The sequence below is a fragment of the Polyodon spathula genome, chromosome 56 (assembly GCF_017654505.1).
Source record: "Polyodon spathula isolate WHYD16114869_AA chromosome 56, ASM1765450v1, whole genome shotgun sequence".
Taxonomy (NCBI): domain Eukaryota; kingdom Metazoa; phylum Chordata; class Actinopteri; order Acipenseriformes; family Polyodontidae; genus Polyodon; species Polyodon spathula.
The window spans coordinates 994,921-1,016,221 of record NC_054589.1 but is presented as its reverse complement, the minus strand read 5'-3'; the positions used below and the strand labels follow the sequence as shown (position 1 = coordinate 1,016,221).

The window sequence follows — 21,301 nt, the reverse complement described above, 5'->3', positions numbered from 1 at the left end:
TATGTTAATATGCTGTAATTGTATATAAGAACCGACTGTGGGAAACATTTTAATGACCCAATCAGCTCTGTCAGCAAAACCGAATGCAACCCTTCCTGTTTAATCTTTATTAACAATCCTTCATCTGTAGAGCGTAGCCTTGCAACAATCCCTTGTGCATTATTATTAAAACATACAGTACCTATTCAAAAAACAAGGATCTTAATGTTTTAGCTTTCAGATGCACATGCTTGGAGTCAGTTGCAATCATATGCATACTCCCACTTTAAAAACAAAGAGTAGACAAAGACAAAACGTTATTAATTGCACTAACATGCTTATTGCACGGATTTCAAAGTGCTTTCTTCAAAGCACATCTCTAAATCACTCCCAACATTTCTTATGTTCAATTAAAGTGTATCATGTGAAGCTTATTGGGTACATAGTAGATGATAAACGTTTTTAAAAGTCTTGGCCTGTGAAATTAAACAGCAAAGCTTCGAACTGGAAGCTCAGCAGGTGGACTGGAACCCATTAGCAAGATTTTTAATGCCAGCCCTGTTCAAATACATTCCCACAGCTACTGTCTTGACATGCTTATGAGATCCAGTCAATGGCGCGTTTCAACATTCCCTATCATCAAAGGAGTGTCTGTCGGTCACTTGTTACAAAGCAAACCATCTTCCCGCAAAGGTTCAACATCTTCCTCTGCTGTCATCTTAGTTTCTATCTTGTGTGATGCCCTTGGAAATTATTTCTTCTCCTTTTCATTGTAATACAATGGTCTAACAATTAACTACCTCAACTGGGTCTATTTTAATGATCTAAACATTAGCAGATCTTAATACCACTTCTAAGATCTTTCACAGACCTCAGGGGCATAAAATCAGACATTCATAAGGGTTAGTACAGAGTGAAATACTACCAGCTCCCTGTTTGTTACACAGAAGCAGTTTGTCATACTGTTCTCCCAACTGATTTTCTCACTGCTGTGTAGCTTACACCTCAGCACACAGATCTTTCTTTTTCTAAATCCCATCCCCTTTTCCATCAGCAAAACCGCACACAGGATCTTTGAAAAGGCGTTTCTATCAACAGCTAGCGCATATTAGACCCAACCAGCGTAACTGATACAGCATCCAAAATTCTCATTGATCATTGTGTACTACTTGAAGGGGAAGCCGGTAGCTGCTCCAGTAATGAAAAGTCATTACCAGGTTTTATCAAAGCTGTGAATTAGTTGAATTAAACTAGTTTCATTTTTCAAGCAGCTGACTAGCGATTGTAACTGCAGAAATAAGGTAGTTGTATAGTATAATATATACAGTCAACCTTGGTTAATTTGACAGACAGTCTTGGTCCCTAATTTTCTCCATATAAAATATATACATCCTGCTTTTGATTTTTTTAATTCAATACAATGCTTTTCTCGTAACTCAACACTTATTACCGGTACCAAAGGGATAAAAACTATTAAAAAGACTAGTGGATAACTCGACAATGTCTTTTCATGTGACTCAGCTCTGGAAAGTATACTCAGCTACAGTATCCATGCACTGTACAATGAAATCAGAAGTCAAAAATTTGTTCTCATTCAATTGGCTTTAAAACTTCGGGATAACAAGCTTGTCAGCAAGACTTTCAAAGCGCATGTTTCTGCATGTTTGATTTCTGTGTGAAACCAAGTTGTTTATTATTGTTTTTGTTCACCAAGTTAATTCTGTATAATGTATATTTGTTACCTTTTGCTATTTAAGTCGTCAAATTAGACCGTACAAGCCAATATCTAAAAGTATAGTCAACAGTTTGTGCTTAGATCATTTTAGTAAAAATAATGCTGTAGTTATTTTATTAATTCGGTCACACTTTATTTTAAGGTCCTTTTTTTAGTTTATTAAACTGTTAACAAACATTGTTAATTTTTAGCTAATGGTTAGGGTTAGTGTTAGGGTTAAGAAAAACCTGGCTTAATTTGCAGTAACAATTTGAACCAATTTCAAGCATATGATCGACTAGGCATTGATCACCCACAGGGCTCTTGTGTTTGACTGATCATCCATAGGGCTCTGGTGTTTGCAGTTTTAGCTGGCCTATTATATATTATTAACTAACAGTTAACAGAAAATAAATAATGTACATTAACATGTTTATTAGCTGTTTGTTAACAGTTAATAAAGAAAAAAAAAACAGCCCTTAAAATAAAGTGTGACCATTAATTTTTACTTCAAACTATACGAGTTGTACAGGACTGTAGTGTCCAGAAATGTACTGCTGCCTCTTTAAGTAATACAACATAGTCGCACAAAGGAAGTTAGGTCAAGAATCGGAAAGATAGCAGGAGAATACTAACAAACATCATTAATGTGAACTAATAAACCATGGAATAAAGTTCATGTGAATTGAGGCCCACCTGTGCATCCGAATCTTCATTACATGTTTACCAAGAGTAAAGACATTACACTGAGTTTGTACAGTACTGTAATTGGTTCATTCAATGCAGTTCTTTCAACCCTTTTCATAAGGGCATTTAACTAAAAATACTGTAATACTGTAAACATGCGAGTTCTGTTACTTAAATGTATGGCTCATTGCACCAGTGGTTAACTCGACACCTTGGATAAGTCAACGCTAAATGGCATCCCCGTGGGGTGTCGAGTTAACAGAGGTTGACTGTAGTTTTGGATTTCATGTACTATTTTGCAACAATCAAGGAGGTGGATTTAGTCAATAAACAAACAAACTTACATACTGTGTACAGCTAAATGAGCTGTATTCTTTACCTGTCATATGGTGCTATTCACTCAAACACAACCCTTATGGTACAGTATTTAGCATGTCCACAAATGTGATGGAGGTAAACAGGGAGATAACAAATTAAGAAATGTTTTCAGTTAAATTGAGAATTAAGGTTTTGAAACCCCCTGTCCCTCCTCCTCCTCCTTCTGTTTCAACATAATGAAATCCTTCAGGGAACATCTCAGAAATGACCACGTCTCTCCTGTTGGACTCTTTAGCTGCGGATGCCTGCTTGCTTACCCTGCACTAATTTACAAATGCAACCAGTCATTTCCATTTCACACACCCTTGCGAAATGTTTGGAGGCAATCCGCCCCACCTTTCAGCAGCCCAGGCTTGTAATCTCCCAGCACTTTGCTCCACCCTTCTAATTGAGAGTCACCCAAGCAAAACGCACCTCACAGGAAAACACTAAATCAGGCTGCAGCGATCACACGTTATGCACAGCGCATGTGCCTTCAATCAAATGCGCCAACTTCCAGATATAACATAACTTTGTCAAGGGAAAGTGAATTTGAAAAAAACAAGTGGAGGTACTTAGGCTGCCATGGTAACTACGCTCACTTATTTCTATTTAAATCTATTGTGCTTGCAATGACATTTCCAACATAGTTAAAATGATGTAACTAATATTAAAATGATGTAACTAATATTGATGTCTACTATTCCTTTCTATTTAGCCCTTCAGGCATCATGGTATTGAGTCCATTTATTTTCCTTTATTCATCTACATTGTACATGATCTAGTTTTGTTTCTGCTAAAACTACAAAATGTAGGTCATCCATGTTAAATATAGATCATGTAGCCTTGGACAGCAATACAAATGTTATGTAGGTGATGTACAAGAAGGTTTAAGAAATGTTCTTGTTTGTTTTTTCTAGGCACACACAACTGGTTGAACTAACTTTTCAGTGTAGCCATACCACCTTAAATCCTTCTGATGCTTGTGTGGGATCTATTTATCAAAGGGGTTTCCCTAGGGTTCTGTGGGTGTGAAACACACCAATAATCCTACCAATAACAAACACTGCAGGCCGACGTCCGAGCCCTTTTGTACAGACACGTTTTGCATATAAAACATATCCAAGGTAACTGCAGTCATACAAATCAACATCTGATAAGAGTTTTTTGGAAATCTATCATTTTGGACCAGGGCCACTTTTGTGATGGCCATACTGGTTTCAAAATATGGTATGTAACGTTTAATAAAATACACTAACTTAATGTACTGTGTGTCTGCCAAATGACTATTATTAAATCAGTCATTTAGACTTTATAAACCATCATTAGCAGAGGTCCCTGTTTGTGGGAATCGATTTCTGATTGGTTAATTGGATGTTCTCGAGTGCAGTACTTTGTTGTAATAGGTTCAAATGGCAATAGTAGTTGTTGCTTTACAGTTTTGTGCTTTAAATCAGGGAATATTGTGTTGGCATTATTAATTAATGCGAGTTTGACCACCTGCGAATGATTGACTAGCGTATGAGTACTTCATTTACTCTGCGTCTTAGTATTCTCTTCTGATACAGGCTTGTGTTGGTTGCTTCCTGGGGAATATTCTTCTTTAAATGTGGGTGTCCAGTCTGTTGTGCGTGACATACACTGTGTGATCTTCCTTGTTCTGTGTTTATTCTGCACTAAACATCCTACTGTTTTTGTCAAGCAGGCTTTTTTGGGGCTGCAGCATGCATTTTGTGCTTTGCCTTGCTGTTTTTGACTTGCCAGCTTGCTTCCCTGGTTCTTGTCCAGTCTGTGCCCTGTGATTAAGCAGAAGTTTCTGCTTGGGAGCTGGTAGGTGCTTCACCAAGGAAAGCATGTGCTGGCATATTCCATTAAACATTTCCACTTAGTTTTATAGGCACAGTAACAAGAAATAGTCTAAAAAGCGGTAAGCATGTATGCTTTTTCATGTTTCTGAAGGTTGCTACCTGGTATGCATAAAGCATACCAAGTTCAAAAAGTGATGTCGTGGCAAACAGGTTTGAAAAAGGGGGGGGCGGGGGTGCGGCTTCTCTCCATACAGATTTGGGGATATATATGGCAAAATTACTTTCCAATATGTAAAAGATAAGTCTGTTAATCTTATCTTACACAGGGGGGTTTTAAAAGGGATTACTGGTATCGACTCCTTCCAAAAATGCAAATCTTTTCATAATGGATTTGCTTTAAATAGTGCAGATAAGAAACTATGGAGGAGTATGAATCCTGGTCTAATTCTCATACAGAAATAACACCATGGGAAACCAATAAACTCCTTCAGGCACATATTTAAAAGGATCAGTTTTTCATGTTGCTAATACTGATTTAGCCAGAGATGGCACTAAAAGCAATCTATCGGAGATTATTGTCAAATACTACTTCATACCCCCTTGTGCTGATATTAAACAAGATCAGGGCTACATTCATCGAGAGTAACAGACTTGAATACAGTGCTAAAGGAAGAGCAGCAAGTGCTATGTCCAAGGCAGTGGCCTTACTGTACCAACAAAATAATTAGAGACTTGTAAACGGGACTTCAGGAGATCACCTTGACCCGGCCAGTGCTTTTATAGTCTCCACAGTTCTTAAAGCAGGAGCACCACAGACAAACGTTTCGGTTAGTGCTTTCTTCAGTGCAAAGTTTTGCCTCAGAACTTTGTTTTGAAGTTATTGGTAAAGCATCACAGGAAAAGCATGTCTAAACTTGATTGGGTCATCCAGCATAAACAATACCTGTCATTTCATTTTTTTGTAATTACCTCGGCTTTAACAAACTACTTCCCTTAATTGTTTGCGGTTGATTTTTGTTTCCCCACTTTGACGCGGGATTAAATCCATTACATGTTACTACCCTGATAGATATACTTGGGTTTCCACTTGAATTTACTCGTGTTACAGGTAATACTGTATGACCCCACATACACTTTCTATGTGCATTATAATTAGCGCTTCTGATTTACGTTTTTAACCGATAAAACACTCCCGATACAAAAAAAAAATTATTGGTGGACAGCCAATGAACACCGGTAAAAACTGTGGAAATGGTTAATCAATTCATGTTGACTTTTCCCATTTAAAAAAATAAAATCTACTACAAAAATAATAATAAATATATTTCCCAGTGCTGCTGGGTAATGTGCTGCCTTCCTGACTTGTATCTATCACTGATTCATTCTCAGTACTTTAAACCCACCCCAACTACTCAGTGACAGCACATTCCTACATTTCTATTGGAGACTCTGCTTGCAAGATTTAAAACGAGATTACAATCAAGACGGAGGCTTGTTATCAGGATTTAAAGCTGTATTACAGTTAAGATAATGAGGATTTAAAACAGAATTGTTGCGAAATGTAAAAAAAATGCCTACACACAAAAACCCCAGAAGAATATGCACGTGACCAGAGGGATTTCGTTGTGGAAGACAGCAAAGGAAAGAAGGTAGAACTTAAGTGTGCAAGTAGTGTCGAGTTACTAGTATATATATTTAAAAAAAAAAACAAAAAAAAACGCTCAAGCATTTTGGAAAGTAACCGAAAACACTAATTTCATACGTATATCAAAAACGAAAGCCCTGAAAAATAAAAACAAAAAAAAACCGATTTACATAAAACTCGAAAAATAGCTAAAAATAAGCAAAGAAAAATACAACTAATAAAAACCGAAAAACAGAAGCCCTAATTATAATGAACAACTGGTGTCTTGTCGGCATCGGTCTTTAATAAAGACCTCATGTTATACTCCTGCCTACTATTTGAATGCCAGTGAGTTGCGGGTATTTTTCACTCCGCTGTTGCATATTGAAATCTTGCAGCAGATGGTGCTGGGGTATGTACGGGTCTGGGTGTAACCCTTTACTCTTTCATTGGGTTTGGTTCAGTGGTTAGAGTGATGGACTGAGAGCCAGGAAATCTAGGATTAAATCCAAGTTCTGTGTCTGTGACTGACAGGGTGGCACCTTTTGGAATAACAGTTTAGTTGTAGACAAGATACCGGCATTACCTGCAAGCTGACAGGTAACCGTTTCGTGGTAGAACACCTGAGCTTGACTCCCATCTACTGCCATGCTGTCTTTGCTAGACAGAGCTGCGGGAGAAGGTGAAGGGCCAGCAGCGTGTGAATGTTGATTACACCAGAGCCAATGTTTCAGTTACTTCTATGGCTGGAGTTTGATCAACATCGCAAACAGGAGTTTAATGCACTGTAACAAAATGAAAAATTACCTGACCGTTTCATAGTCAACCCTGATGTTATCTTGTGGGCTTTACGCAGAGTCTTTTAAATCATTTAATATATCTTTGTACAGTTAATGTTGTTATTTTAAAAGGATACTCTTGGAAGGGACGCATTTGCTGCTGGCCAGCCATGCACTCCCACCCATTGAAGATTACGCTTGTCTCCAGGAGGAGATTTTCCTGGGTAAATGAAATAAGCACAACAAACTCACCCGTGGCCCCCTCTTTCCTGACAGTCCTGGCTTTCCCGGCGGTCCTGAGCGTCCCTAAGAATGAGAAAAAAACAAAAGAATTAATGAATGTGTCATTGTGGCATTGTTACAACAGAGATAATGAATGTGTCATTGTGGCATTGTTACAACAGAGATAATCAATGTGTCACTGTGGCATTGTTACATGTTGTTCCCGCACTGAAGCAGGGAGACAGGCAGGTGAGAGCCGGAGTGGAGGCAAGGAGACATAGAAGTGCAGTGAACTGCCCCTGATGTCCTCCAAACCCAATTTAAAAAAAAGAGACAATGGTTAACCTAAGTTCCTACCATGCCACTGCACCAAACAAGTTCTTGGGCTGTCTTTTCTACGTACAAGTTTAACACACACACATGATGGTGTGAGAAAAAAGGAGGAGACTCCCAAAATAATCTTCTTTAATGTACTAGCAATTCAGAAGCAGAAAAAAATAAATAAGACTGCTGCCATTGTTCAACACACCACACTTTAAACCCACTGGCCTCTCTTACCCAATGACACCAACATGCAAGGCATTCCAATGAACAAACCCATTCAAAGTGATCTGAGCACACATCTTTATTGGAGATTATTCTTTCGGAGTGAGGCTGGTTATGATGCCATCGTACACTCTGGTTTACATGTTGAAAATGTAAGTATTTTTAAAAAGACAGAAAGGCCCATTTACGGATTCAGTTAGCTTATCTGTACTGCAGTGTGCCCTAAAATACCTTCCATGACTTTTTGGGGCCCACAGCCCCATGGTTAAAGAGAATTGTGTACACTCACACACTTGCCAGATGGCTATCCAGCAGATTCTCCTAAAACAGGAACCTCTGCAGCGGATAAGAAACACCAAGTTCTGCCCTTTTTATAAGCAAAACGCATACTAAGGATGTGCCAGAACCGATTTTAGATCTTAAAATTACAACCTTTGCTCAATTTCAACTTGCTAACTCTTCACTTTCTTAAAAACGATCAAAACTAAAAAAAAGCTGCATCAGTCTACAGCTGTTCAGGGTCACTTAAACTGCACTTAAGGATTATAACGAAGACTATAATAAAGAGTTGTATTCAACATGTCATCTACCAATACGTCAGTGAGAAACTGTTAAAATACTGCAATCGAATGAATTCAGTAATGACTGACTTTTCAGTTTTTGATGAATTTTTCAAACTGTAGATTTCACATTGACTTCTTTGCTTAATCACAGAAACTCACATTAAATAGAACATTTTAAAAAAATGTGTACATTTTCTGTTTTCTGGTTTACATTTGCATGGGTCTGGCATCAGGCAGGCTGCAGACTTGATCTATTTAGCATGCCTGTTCCCACACAACCACACATTAAAAGCAAGATAAGTCAGGAAAGAGACAACTTTACCAAGTTTTAGAACATTCATTCTGAACACTGCAAAACCTACTGTACAAGTTTGGTGACGAGGGTTGTGTTTATGACACAGTAACAGACTATTTGATTTCACTATTCAAACCGCCTGCACATACAGCATTCAAAAACCATTTTGGCCTGGATTAAATTCAAATGATTTTTCCACTGTAACTAGTCTAGCTATGGCAGCGCTATAAACACATATTTCAGGAATTAATGGATTAGCGACTGTGTGCTTCTTATCATGCTTCATGACAAAGTCACCAATCACAATTGATCTATGGACCGTGAGCAGCCATAGTAAATGGCACAGAAAAAAAGGCCAGCGTTTCCCTCCTATTGTTGGCTCACTAATCTTTATACAGCTAAATACTACAGACTCTTGTGACCAGCTCACATTGAGACAACCTGCTGTCAGTCTCTTTCAATTTGGAGAGAGTGTGAAGCTCTCACTCTGTGACCAGCTCTCTATTCCCCTTGGTGGCCACAACAGAGATTCACAGTGCATTATTTACATTTAAATGACAGTTGAAATGCAGCATCTTGCTTCTGGCAGGCCTCATATTTCTGCAGTTTTACAGCTGGGTGGCCTGGGACAAAGAGGTCAAGTAACAACGTGGCCGAGCTGGGATTTAAAGCCAGGATCATTCCTCACATTGGTCCAGAAGTACTGGAGTCCCTCTATCCTCCCTTTGCTGGAGTGAGTGTACTTTCAGAAGTGTTACTCTGTGACACTCACCTGGCCAACAGTTTCAGTAAAACAGGTGTTCTAACTGGAAAGGGATTCACTGTCCAGCAAAATAATCTGTGGCAGTGTGGCAGGGCGAATACTGGGCTGTCAGGGAAGGGGGTTAAATTCCTCCCTGTCAAAACACATGGGAATGTGGCTGGAGCTGTGAATTGAATACCTGATTAATGATTACTTAAGGCTCCAGCCAGAGGAATATAAATAGGGTGATCACTGTTGTTTTTCGGAGTGATGGTGAGAATGAATGTTGGTGAAGGCGAGGGTTTTGCGTGCTGTTGTGTAAATGTATTAAGGTATTTTCGTGAGTGTTTAGGGGAGCTGTGAAGCTGTGTGTATGTTATGAAAGTAGCAGCTCGGTCTAAAACCACAGTATTTAAATATATTAAACGCTGTGAATGTAGAAGCCTTTAGGCGACTTTCACGCCATTTGATTGGCTCTGTAATGCTGAAATTTGCATATTTCCCGATTACCCATTGTTTTCATCCCCCTTAACTAGAAAGCTACTTTTTTTTTTTTTTAAAAACTTAGTCTCCTAAGCTTTTCAGATGTTAAAGTGCAGTTGCGCTGCACTGATGAGCTCCAAACTGGGCAAAACATGTCTGCAGATAAGGTGTTTTGACTTTTAAAACGCTGTGAATGTAGAAGCTTTTAGGTGACTTTCACGTGATTTGATTGGCTCGTGTAATTCTGAAATTTGCATTCTTCAAAATGGAAATAAAGAGTCTGGGTTTTCTTAAAGCATAAAGGTCGAGTTCTCCCATTCTCAGCTTTCATTGAAAAAAACGATAAAAAAAAACCGGTAAATTCTTTCTAACATAAACATCGATATTAAATCGTTGATTTGGCAATATACATCGAATAATAGTAGCAAGCCTACTATGATTTATCTAGCAAAGGCAAAACATGACTACTTTTGCCTCTGAATTCATTGTTTATAATTTCACCAGTTTAGCATTTACACAATAAAAGCTGCTGGAACCAACATCACTAGGAAAGGTTTGTGTGTCCACTTGACTGTTTCTTTTGGTTTTTCCTTATAATCTAGGATTGTTGAAGTTAGGGGTAAACCTGTATCACAACTGGTCAGTCATTAACTCCAGATCCCAACAACTGTTTTCAAATGGCAAATATCTGTAATTTATTTGATAAGTAATACTAAAGTCCTGCTTTTATTGCCTTTTTATCTTTGTAAAATACTAATTTCCATCTGTTTGATGCATGATACAAATAAATAGATGATTTGGTTGATTTTTTTTTTTTTTAAACCTCACAAGTGAAAAGGAACTGCAGTCGAGGTGATCAGATATCCCATTGCTTTTAATTGGTGGATCAGCGAATAGCCATATCCAGAACGTTCTATTCAGACTAGGAGTTCCCACAAGCAACCATTGTAACAAGTGACAGAAATCCAACCACGACCCTTTTAACTTGAATTTTTATGAGGACACTCAAAAAATAATTTACTGTCGTTTCTTTCTTCTCTTAGTGGGACCTCAATTTTTTTTTTTTTTTTTTTTTTAAATAGTCCCATGGAAGCACTCACTGTCAATCTTTTTTTTTTTTTTTTTTTTTTTTATTCTATGCTACATTCAACAAAGAAAGCGCTAGGCCCTTCAAAAGTATATGAGGTGTCATTTAACCCTTAAAGGGTACAAGAGACATACATGTCCCACAAATAAAATGCTAACCATATGTTTGCAACTGGATGCACGAAACAGTGTTTAAAATTTACTGGCAGTTTCCGCGTGACACTTGAGTCCCTCTCAAGTGTATTTTAGGAAGAAATTGTTTGAACAACCACTTCATTCCTTGTGCAACTTAAGGGGTGAATGATAGCAGGGGTGAATGATAGAAAACAGCAACGCACCACTGAGGTGCTGTTTAAAATATGTTACAATGAGAAAACCCTTTCTGTTTGAAGACACAACTGAGATATTCAACCTGAAGATACTCATACTTTTCCCACTGCCTCATTCCAGAAAGCTACAGTACATGGGACATTTCACAGCCACACATCATCAGTGGAAGAATGAACCCTATTGAAGAGGTTACAGATACCCTCCATCCAGCCCTAAGGAAGTCAGGCCTTGTACTTCAGGGGAGATTAGCCCACTGCTTGTTTATTTATGCTGAATATTTATCCTGGGAAGCCAGGCTGAGACCCATCTGCTTGGTTTTCTGGTGTGGTCATGGTTGTAAAAGGACAGGAAACTGGAATGTTTAACAGAAAGACAGTAACAAACAGACATGACCTGCAGGTAAAGTTAAAGTGGAGGTCAGTCTTTATACTGTGCTTCTATTCTGCTTTCTCTGACCAGGCAGGAGTGACGCGGCTGCAATTCTGCATCTACCCAAATACTGTCTTTTTAACTTTAACGCCACCTTTTTTAATTCCCTATTTTTTATTCAGTTGTATGGAAAAGTAGTTACAGAGCTGGTACATTTTACAGCATTTTCATCCAGCACATTTATGCTGCCAAATGAATCACATTTAAGTTATTGTCTGTGTAAATCGTATGCCTTCATCCGCCCACTGTATCTGTACTAGACCCACAGCAACCTTCCATTTAAAAACATTGTGGTTTGGGCTGTGTTAATTACAGGTAGGGACATGCTTCTCTTCCATTTCCACAAAACCACACTACAATCTGGGAGAATGCTAGGTTCCGATTGGCGTTCCTAATTACAGATGAAGAAAATAACTACGCTTGGATATTTAAATAGAGGGATCTACACACAACAAGCTTAGAAGTGTGTTACAGCTTAGTATAGCACACACCTCAGCAATTAAAAAAACCTTTTAAACCATCTTAGAACAAGGGTTAATGGTCCCTTTTGGAATGGTGGCTAGAACGGCCCCAGTCACATCCACCTAATACAGGAGTGGCAAAATAATGGGGCTGTTGAACAAGACTGTACCTTGCTTGCTGGTGATACAGGATCTACAGAAAAATAAAATAAAATGGTTACATCTACATATATGCAGTGGAGCAAAAAAGGATTCAACTCAAAACACAACATACAGCTGTCTAACACCTTTTTTTTATTTTCTTCTTTGTATTATTTCATGAAACACAACCTAGACAATAATTCAAGTTATTGGTTTAAACAAATTCGTACACATTTTTTGTTAAGTTCCGTGCATAAAAATATATGTTATAGTTTTTTTTAAACAAAAAGTAAATTTTTGTGATCCAACATTTCTGAATTTCAAATTTCGTCTACTCTTCTGTTAATAGAAAAAAAATAACCTTAAAATATATGAAACAGCACGGTTCCATTTAAATGTTTTGAAGAGGAGGACAAGCTATAATAAATGAGCAAGCTGACAAAAGTCTCCATTATCATGTAACTGCAGTAGATTGTAGAAATGTGGCCTGGCCTGGATAGCTACAAAATGCTTGTTAAAATGTGTTCCCATACTTTCAAAACAGTGCTTTCCTATTGTGAGTATCTAATGTAAAGCTACTCAGTCAATACCATGGACACACAGATCGTCTGTCATTACAAAGTAATTAATTTAGCGCTATGAACCGGTAAGCCGTGTAGGCACATAGGAATTTAAGCAATCCAAACTTTATTTTCAAACTATTTGGAAACATGCATTTGGTTTCATAGTCATCTTTGAAAATGATGTCTATCGTCTTCGATTAATAACAACCTGTAATTCTTGGTTCGGTTTTCAGAGATTTCTTCGCCTCTTAATGAAAACAGAATTGCTCGCTTCAAAAGAAAAGTGGCCTTTGTTTTTATCTTAACCCTATTTTGACAGTTGGAAGTTAAATGGTTAAATGTTTGCTGCTCCTTTATTCATCTTGACCCCTGACCTTGCTTTCAAAGTGCTGCATTATTCCCCTGCTTTCATTCTCTCATGGAAAAGAAATCTGACATTTAAGTGTAAGGCCCTCACACAGGCAGCACAAGAGCTTACACAGTTACGACATGTAGGGAAATATTTCAGAGAGCGAGGTAAAAAATGGAATTCTGGGGTAAAACTCAGTTACTAATTCAGCTACAAATGCCTTCATTTGTGTAAAAACGAAAATAATTACATTTTGGCAAGTTATTCAATTACCAGTACTACAATGGGTTATTAGACATGAACATGGTAATACTATAATGCTTAGCATGCCAACTAGTCTGTGTCTTTGCAATCGGAGAAACCTTTTAAAAATTAAATATGCCAGCTAGTGAAACAATGCTGTAGATTATCTTTTTACACTGTTCTGTTCCACAACATGTCTGTGTGGATTCTACCGTATGTGTTATGGGGTCAAAAACAGAATCTGATGAAGCCCATTTTAAAATAGCACTCATCCCGACTGAATACTTCAGAATATTTTGTCATGTTTTGTTTTATTTTTAATTTATTTTAAATTTAGTAGTTGCCCATTCATTTTTCCCAATTTGAAATATCCAATTATTATTATTTTATTTTTTTTAGGGTCAGCTCATTGCTGCCATGCCTGTGCTAACTCAGGAGCGGTGAAGAACAACACATGCTGTCCTCTGAAACATGTACTGTCAGCTGACCGCTTCTTTTCACTCTGTTGGCCTGTCATGCAGCCAACCCAGAGCTACAGTGTTGGAGGACAATGCAGTTCTGGTCAGTCTACAGGGGTCGCTTTCGCACAATGAGCTAAGCCCTAACCTGGGTGGCGCTCGGCCAATTGTGTGCTGCCCCCTGGGAGCTCCGTCCACGATCGGCAGTGGAATAGCCTGGATTTGAACCGATGACCTCCAGGCTATAGGGCGCATCCTGCACTCCACGCTGAGGACCTTTACTGGATGCGCCACTCAGGAGCCCCCTGGTCATGCTTTATTTTAAGGGCCAATTTTTTAGTTTATTAACTGTTAACAAACATTGTTAATTTTTAGCTAGGGGTTAGGGTTAATAAAAACCTGGCTTAATTTGCTAAACATTACTACAGTAACGATTTGAATCAATTTCAAGCATATGATCAACTGGGCATTGATCACCCATAGGGCTCTGGTGTTTGTCTGATGATAGGGCTCTGGTGTCTGACTAATCATAGGGCTCTGGTGTTTGCAGTTTTAGCTCGCCTATTGTATATTATTAACTAACAGTTAACAGAACATACATAATGTAGATTAACATGTTTATTAGCTGTTTGCTAACTGTTAATAAACAAAAAAACAGGCCTTAAAGCATGACTGAATATTGAATGGGAAAGCATAGCCTTTGTGCTGTAGCTTTCACTTAATACAACCACACTTGTCTATTGAACTTCAACATTTTGCATATTAAAAGTAAAACAGAGTAGGGTGGCAGAGCATATTGGGACGGGGGAACACCACAGACCAACACTATATACCGAGCGGACTATTGGATCTATTATCCAAATCTGCACCAATAATCACCTATCCTAGTAAAAGGACAGTTCTTATTTTAAATCCAGGCAAAACAGGCAGTAGTTTCAGTCCTGAATTGTGCCCTGTGGGGGTCAATTATCCAGAAAATCAACTAACCTACTACAGTAACACCCTCCATTAGTTTGATTACTTGACATATTTTTTCATTTTAAAAGAAAAAGAAGCTTGCTTACCGGTGGTCCTGGTTCCCCTTTCAGCCCCGGAGGTCCAGTCAGAAGAGAGTACAGAGTCGGGTCCAAGTTGTAGGTTTGGAAGCCGTCTGTGGCAGCGGGAGTGAAGGGCACAAAGGAGGTGGTGGGTTTGGTTTGGTAGCGTGGAGTCGTCACTTTCGGCTCAGGTTTCTTTTTCGGTGGAGGCTGTTTCTTTGGGAGTTCTGCCAGTCTGTCCGATCCTGATGCGAGGGTTTGGAGTTCCAGTTTCTTTTTCGTTGGTTTCAGTGCGGCAGGCGTGGCAGCGCCAACGCTTTTTGGTTTCTTTTTGCCGTCTGGTCCCGTGGTGGTCTTACTGGGAAGGTCTTGCCCCGTTCGGGAGACTTGCTTTGGTGCTGCACCGGGAGTTTTCACGGGAACCAATTTAGAGGAAACACTACTGATCCTGAGAGGCATTGTGACGGTTTGGATCCTGGCTTGTTGGGAGTTTTGTAGTCCTGTCCTTAAAGTTATAGTTGGGGCAGTAGCTTGTAGGGGTGGAGCATTAGTCCCGGGATGTGGGGTTGGTAAAAAATCCTGTGCAGTGGAGGGTGCTGTCAAATTATTAGTTTGTGTTTGCAATCTAAAAGGAGTCCCAGAATTTTCTAAAGGGAGGGTAACATTTAAACCCTTTTTGGTTATCTCAGTTTGGGATAGATGGGTGTTGAAGGTAACAGTAACATTTGGATCTCTAGTTATCAAGGGAATGAGAGGAAGGAGGTTAGGCCGATAGGTATCCGCCTGCCTGCACTGTTTTTTAATGTACTTACAATAATTATGAGCTGCCTTGGCCGAAGGATAAATATCAAACTGGCAAATGGCGCCTTCAAATTGAACAGAATGCTGGTTCATTTTCCCTAACAGGAAAGATCCTTCAGGATCTAGAGTCTCTTCTTTTTTAAAATGCAAATCTGCATGTACACGTTGCTTCCCACAAGAAGTATATAAAGTGACCTTTTGGCCTCTGATGTCAATGGCCAAATTGTGCCACTGGCCATCGTGAACATCATAATCAAAATATACAGATTTCTTATGACCTAAATATACTATAATTTTACCAGGTATAAACTGCACCCCCAGCTGCAGTTTCTTCTTTTTAGTTTTAACAGTAAATAAAAAAGCATTGTTAATACGATGGGAGCAAAGGCTCAGTATCAAAGCAAAGTTCGTGCCGAAAGCAGCTGGAATGACTGCGGTGACGGGCGCCTCGATCCGCGCCCGCTGTGTGAAGATGACGCCAGATTTGAAAGGAATGACTCCCTGAGGAACCGAACGGGACGCTGCTGAAGGCGTTTGTGCTTTCTTTCCTGCAAGGCCCAGCCTTTGGAGGATGTCCACATCTACAAAAAGAAGTCCGACATTAAAAAAAACCCACACATTTGGAATGTATATTACAGGATATAGTGTGTCATTGCAAAACGCTGGACACAGACCAGGCAATAAATTTGGTGTTTCAAATTTGACCATTTGTGCGAGAATCCTTTCAATAATTTACAGTTGCAAGAGGGACCACTTTTGTGAGATTTTTTTTTTCCATTCTACCTGGACAGAATTCAGTTTCGTTAAAAACTTTTCCTCGCTGGTCCAGTTAAGCATGTGAAAATGAAAAACTGTGCAGTATGCAAAAATTATCAGCAGGGAAATGAATTGGCATTCTGCACCACTATTTCAAAGAAACCCTACTAGGTTATCGATCAGTACGTAAATCCTCATTTTTAACATTGTCACAAGTATGATTCCTATAACATGTGTTTCAGATCTTACAATTGCATTAACCGCAACAATATTTCACATTTACTAAAAATGGATGCAATGGAACTCAAGCAGAGTGCCCTCCCCAACGCAACCTGCCAATTTATTTATTTGACAAGAAATTATCTTTTCTTACCAATAAAAGCCACAGGCTATTATCTCATCGAAAGACTTTTATAGCTAGGAAAAGGGAGAGTCATACATTGCACATTTCAAATGATCTCTTAGCGCAGTTCGATAATTAACCATCATGTATGACTCTACCACTGGGGGAGCAACTGAAACAAAAGCAGATTAGCGCATTGTTTTTTCAAAATATACTTTTCAATTTCTGTCATACAAGAAAGGATATCTAGTTCTCCAGGAATAGAAGAAAAATCTACTGCCTATGAATGTTAATGTGATTAATATAAAATGTAATGGTTCTTTCTTTTATAGTAAAGCCATTAATAACAAAAATAATAATAAATCAATGTTATTCCTGGATTTTTGTGTCTTTGTGGTATAACTAAACCTTTGCCTGCTTGACGTGTTTTCAGTAGTGTTTATAGTCAAGGATGAATTGTGACTTTACCAAGTGCTGAACCCTTAGTCGTCTCAAAGCCTTGTATCTGCCTGTTCTACCCCCTCACACCCATGCCAACCTCAAAGAGGACACAACGTTAATCAATGTACTCTAGCTGAGATCTTAAGAGAGCGTCTCTGTATAAAAAAACAAAGGGAAGACACTCCTTCCTGATCTATAATTGCAGTACATTTTTAACACAGATTGGGACATGATCAGGGTAGCGGAGTCAGAGATGTATCTGTGCTGGCCATTTTCACTAATATACTATTTACTTTACAGCAATCTTAATTAGGAACATGCAGCTTTGGTTAGATTTACAGAACACCTCATTACTTAGTTTAGGCGATACAAACCAAGACAGATAGCTACGCTAGAGGGGTTACAGTATAACCCAGACCTTGAAGGTACGAAAGGTATACTCAGTGATGGACAGTACTTGACATGAAATATCGTGAACAAAAGACATGAAAAGTTCAGGACCGTACCAAGTAGAAGGTATATGGTTGTGTTCTGCATTCACTGGTGTAAGGCAACCTATACAGTATAAAAGTCTATGTTCAAGATTATTAAAAACATATGGTATATATAGTGTTAGGAACAGGGGTTAAAAACTAGTAAAGCGTGCAAAATCTTGTTATGAAGCCCCTTTTTCACTTGAGGGAATAAACACTGAATCTACAGACACATGTATTTGTTGCCAAATCATCCTGCTGTGTGTTTCAACCATAACAACTCTTGGCAGCAAATTTTATGTCATCTAGGGAAATATGTTATAGCACCTGATGGTCCTGAATTGGATGTGTCCAGCTGAAGAACAATAAAATAAAAATGTAGGTTATATATACAGCTAGTCACTAGAGTACTACTGAAACTTTAATTTCATGCCCAACATACATAGAAGAGAGCAGTGAAGGGATTCAGTCTAAAACTGGGAGACAAGGTGAAGAGCATGGGTCTTTAATTCCTTTACCAGATGGGTTTCAGCTTTCAAAAATATTAAAAACCAAAATGATATGTTTTAGTCCAGGAATTTTAGGCGGCTGTAAACCTAAGGTGACCAGATTTTTAAGTTCTAAAACTGGGACAGTATGGAAATATTGTGAATAACTTCCAAGCTACGGGGAAGCTCTAGGGTTTTTATTTTAACTTTTGATCTAATGTTTGATCTAATATCATATTGAAAGTGAATGCAGAGATTTGTGGTGATATTCAGAGTGGAATCTTCTAATTTCAAAAACTTTTTTTTTGTGAATAAATGATCTTATTGTCTTTCTAATTTCATTTCTACACAACAAGTATAGTCATTACATTACACAGTAGCAATTCAATAATATCAAATTTCGAGATTTTGTTTTATTGTTGATTACGGCTGCAAATCTAGTCTCTTTTCTGCCTAAGAAACTGCATCTTCACTCTTTGGAGTTCCACTTTTCATCTGGCTCTATCTCTATGCTAGCCGCCTGTGTCCAATCTGCAAACCAGGACCTTCCTGCATGAAAACATGACATATCTCAATATTTCCAGAACCTTTTTTTTTTTCAAAATATTTCATTTCTTACTGTTTAATAGGACATGGTATTTGTTCTGTTTGTTTATTTTTTTCTATTGCAGTTTCTGCTTGGATCATTAGTGTGCAATGATTAACAAATACCAGGACCTCAAATCTTCCCTTTAACACGCTGTATCGGGCATTTAAGTGGAAAGGAACCTGTTAAACTTATTAACTGCATGATGAAATTTCCTGCCTATTCCATTTTTTGGTACCAACCAATGAGCATAAGAAAGCTTCTTCTGACAATCTAAGTCTGGAGTTTATTTTTGAATCAATAGTATAGGCTGAGACATGGATCAAGGTGTAATACATTAAATGATATTACTTTTCTGATCAAATGATGTACTGAAAAACTGCAGACAGGGCAGGAAATGTCTTCACATCAACACGTTTAACAGGGTCCTTTCTGCTTTAAGTGATGCATGCCAGCTTAAAACATATTAAAAAGGAAATTTGGAAATACAACTATTTGGAGAAACTCAAATGTATACTTAAAGAAATAAAACATGTTCTGAAACTTTTAAAATATTTTTGCAACATGAATGTCACAAATGTGAAAATATCCAGTTCATAAATTAATTTGTAATATTCACGAACATATGCATCTTAGCGGGTACCCATAGTGAAAATGAATATAGACTTATTTCAATAGAAAATCTGTTTCCAAATAGTTTTGTCATATTTTACAACCCCTCCTAGGGTTGCACAAAGTGTTCAAACCATGACAAGCTTGAATGCACGGTGATGCGACATGACAGCTTTGATTTCTGCAATTGTCGCCTATAGCTACATAGTAAGCAGTTGTTTGCACACAGATACACAAATATCATGGGCGAAGAGTATAATTCCAAGACAATACAATGCTACCTGTCATATACGCCGTTATTGTTAGCACAGTAGTCTAACTTCCTCAGGCAGCGAGAGTGATGATTCAGACGAGGATAGACGCCAGTTAATTTTAGTAACATTCAGTGGATAAGCCCACCCACAATTCTCTGCGACTGGTTGTAAATATAAACGTTGTCTGTTCAGTAATTCTCCAGATGATTTGTTGTACAGACGGTTTTTAATGCTACTTGTCATCCAACCTTCCTTTTAGTCACATCAAGCGTCACTGTAGTTAGATATAGTAGTAACAGAGCAGCCTGCATGAAAATACAATATTATGTTACCGGCATGTAGATGCTCTAGGGGGAAAAGGGGGGGATAAAATCAGCATCCCAAGCAAAGTTCTGGGGGCACTGGGACCAGTGTTCCAAAAGTGGGACATCTGGTCACCTTATGTAAACAGTAGACAGTATATATAACTTTAATATGAAAGAATATATATATAATATATAAATATATATATATATATATATATATATATATATATATATATATATATATAAATCTGATTTCAGCAAAATAACTGAAGTCTTGGGTGCCACGAGAACAGTTTCTGTGCTTGAAATGAAAACAAATGCTCATTTAAAGCATTTATATTTAGGTCCAAAAAAATAAAAAATAAACAAAAAAAAAGTAAGGTTCAAGACCATCGGAAACTGAAATGAAACTTTAAAAAGCTATATATTCAATAAGTGTAACCCCGATTACACCAGTGCTGATTAAAGATAAGAATTGTGAACAGGGCTCCAAATCACGTGCTGTGTGCAAATATGTGTTAAATTAAAGCCTTTACGGTTAGAAAAAGCTAGCTGTTTGTTTCACCAAGTGCTGTGATAAAGAGGATATGAGGTTTCCAGGGAAGTTGGTAATAAAATGCATCAAAATTTGGAAACACTGTGAATAATAAAATTTGTAGTGAAGTGACCTATATGAGCTGTAAAGGTGAACGCTTTGAATGGAGGAGTTTTATAAGCTATTACTAAAACACATTGCGGAAACCGACACTCCTCCCTCATCTGAAAACCCCACTCCTGGTAATACTTAGCAGCACCAGGCTTTTTCCAGGCAGTCTCCTCCTTTTGGCACACTTATTGCTTTTCTGTATGGGCAGGGAATCACAGAACTGTGGAAAATTATTTTTCCCTTTGCAGGGGTACAGCAGTTACATTTCACACATATCACCAGTAATGAGAAGTGACCTGGCCAATTGAAGCCAGGCAACCTTTTAGTGACTTCTTACTGTAGGCCCGGATATGTTGGCAATGATAAATCACATCAAAAACGCTGTTAAACAAAGCAAAAAAATCAGCTCCAGATTAGATGGGTCACCGAAACATTTGCAAATGAGCTACTGTGTTACAAGGGTGCCCTTCAGTGTAAGGCAATACCTCCAGCTATAGTTCCTTCTTTAGCAGCAATGGTTAGGATGCCGCTGTACTATACTAATAGAGGACTCTCAATCTCAGTTTGTTTTGGTTGCTAATGTTTTTCAGGTTACGGTCGATAACCAGGTCCCTGGAATGCGGAGAGGTACAGCGTATTTCAGACTGCAGACGGCAATTCCAGAGGGAGCCGAGGCAGAGCAATGTGTACCAGGCTCAAA

General features: G+C 38.3%; 1 protein-coding gene across 3 annotated transcripts in view; it reads right to left on the bottom strand.

Annotated features, from left to right (window-relative positions):
• The window catches only part of LOC121307487 (collagen alpha-1(XXVII) chain B-like), a 152,287-nt gene that overhangs the window by 116,203 nt on the left and 14,783 nt on the right, over positions 1-21,301 (bottom strand). For all 3 annotated transcript variants that reach the window (XM_041239668.1, XM_041239666.1, XM_041239667.1), the window contains exons 3-4: positions 14,924-16,278; positions 7,201-7,254 (exon numbers count right to left, since the gene is read on the bottom strand). In XM_041239668.1, coding sequence (XP_041095602.1) covers positions 7,201-7,254; positions 14,924-16,278 — 1,409 coding nt within the window. The remainder of the gene's footprint in view (positions 1-7,200; positions 7,255-14,923; positions 16,279-21,301) is intronic.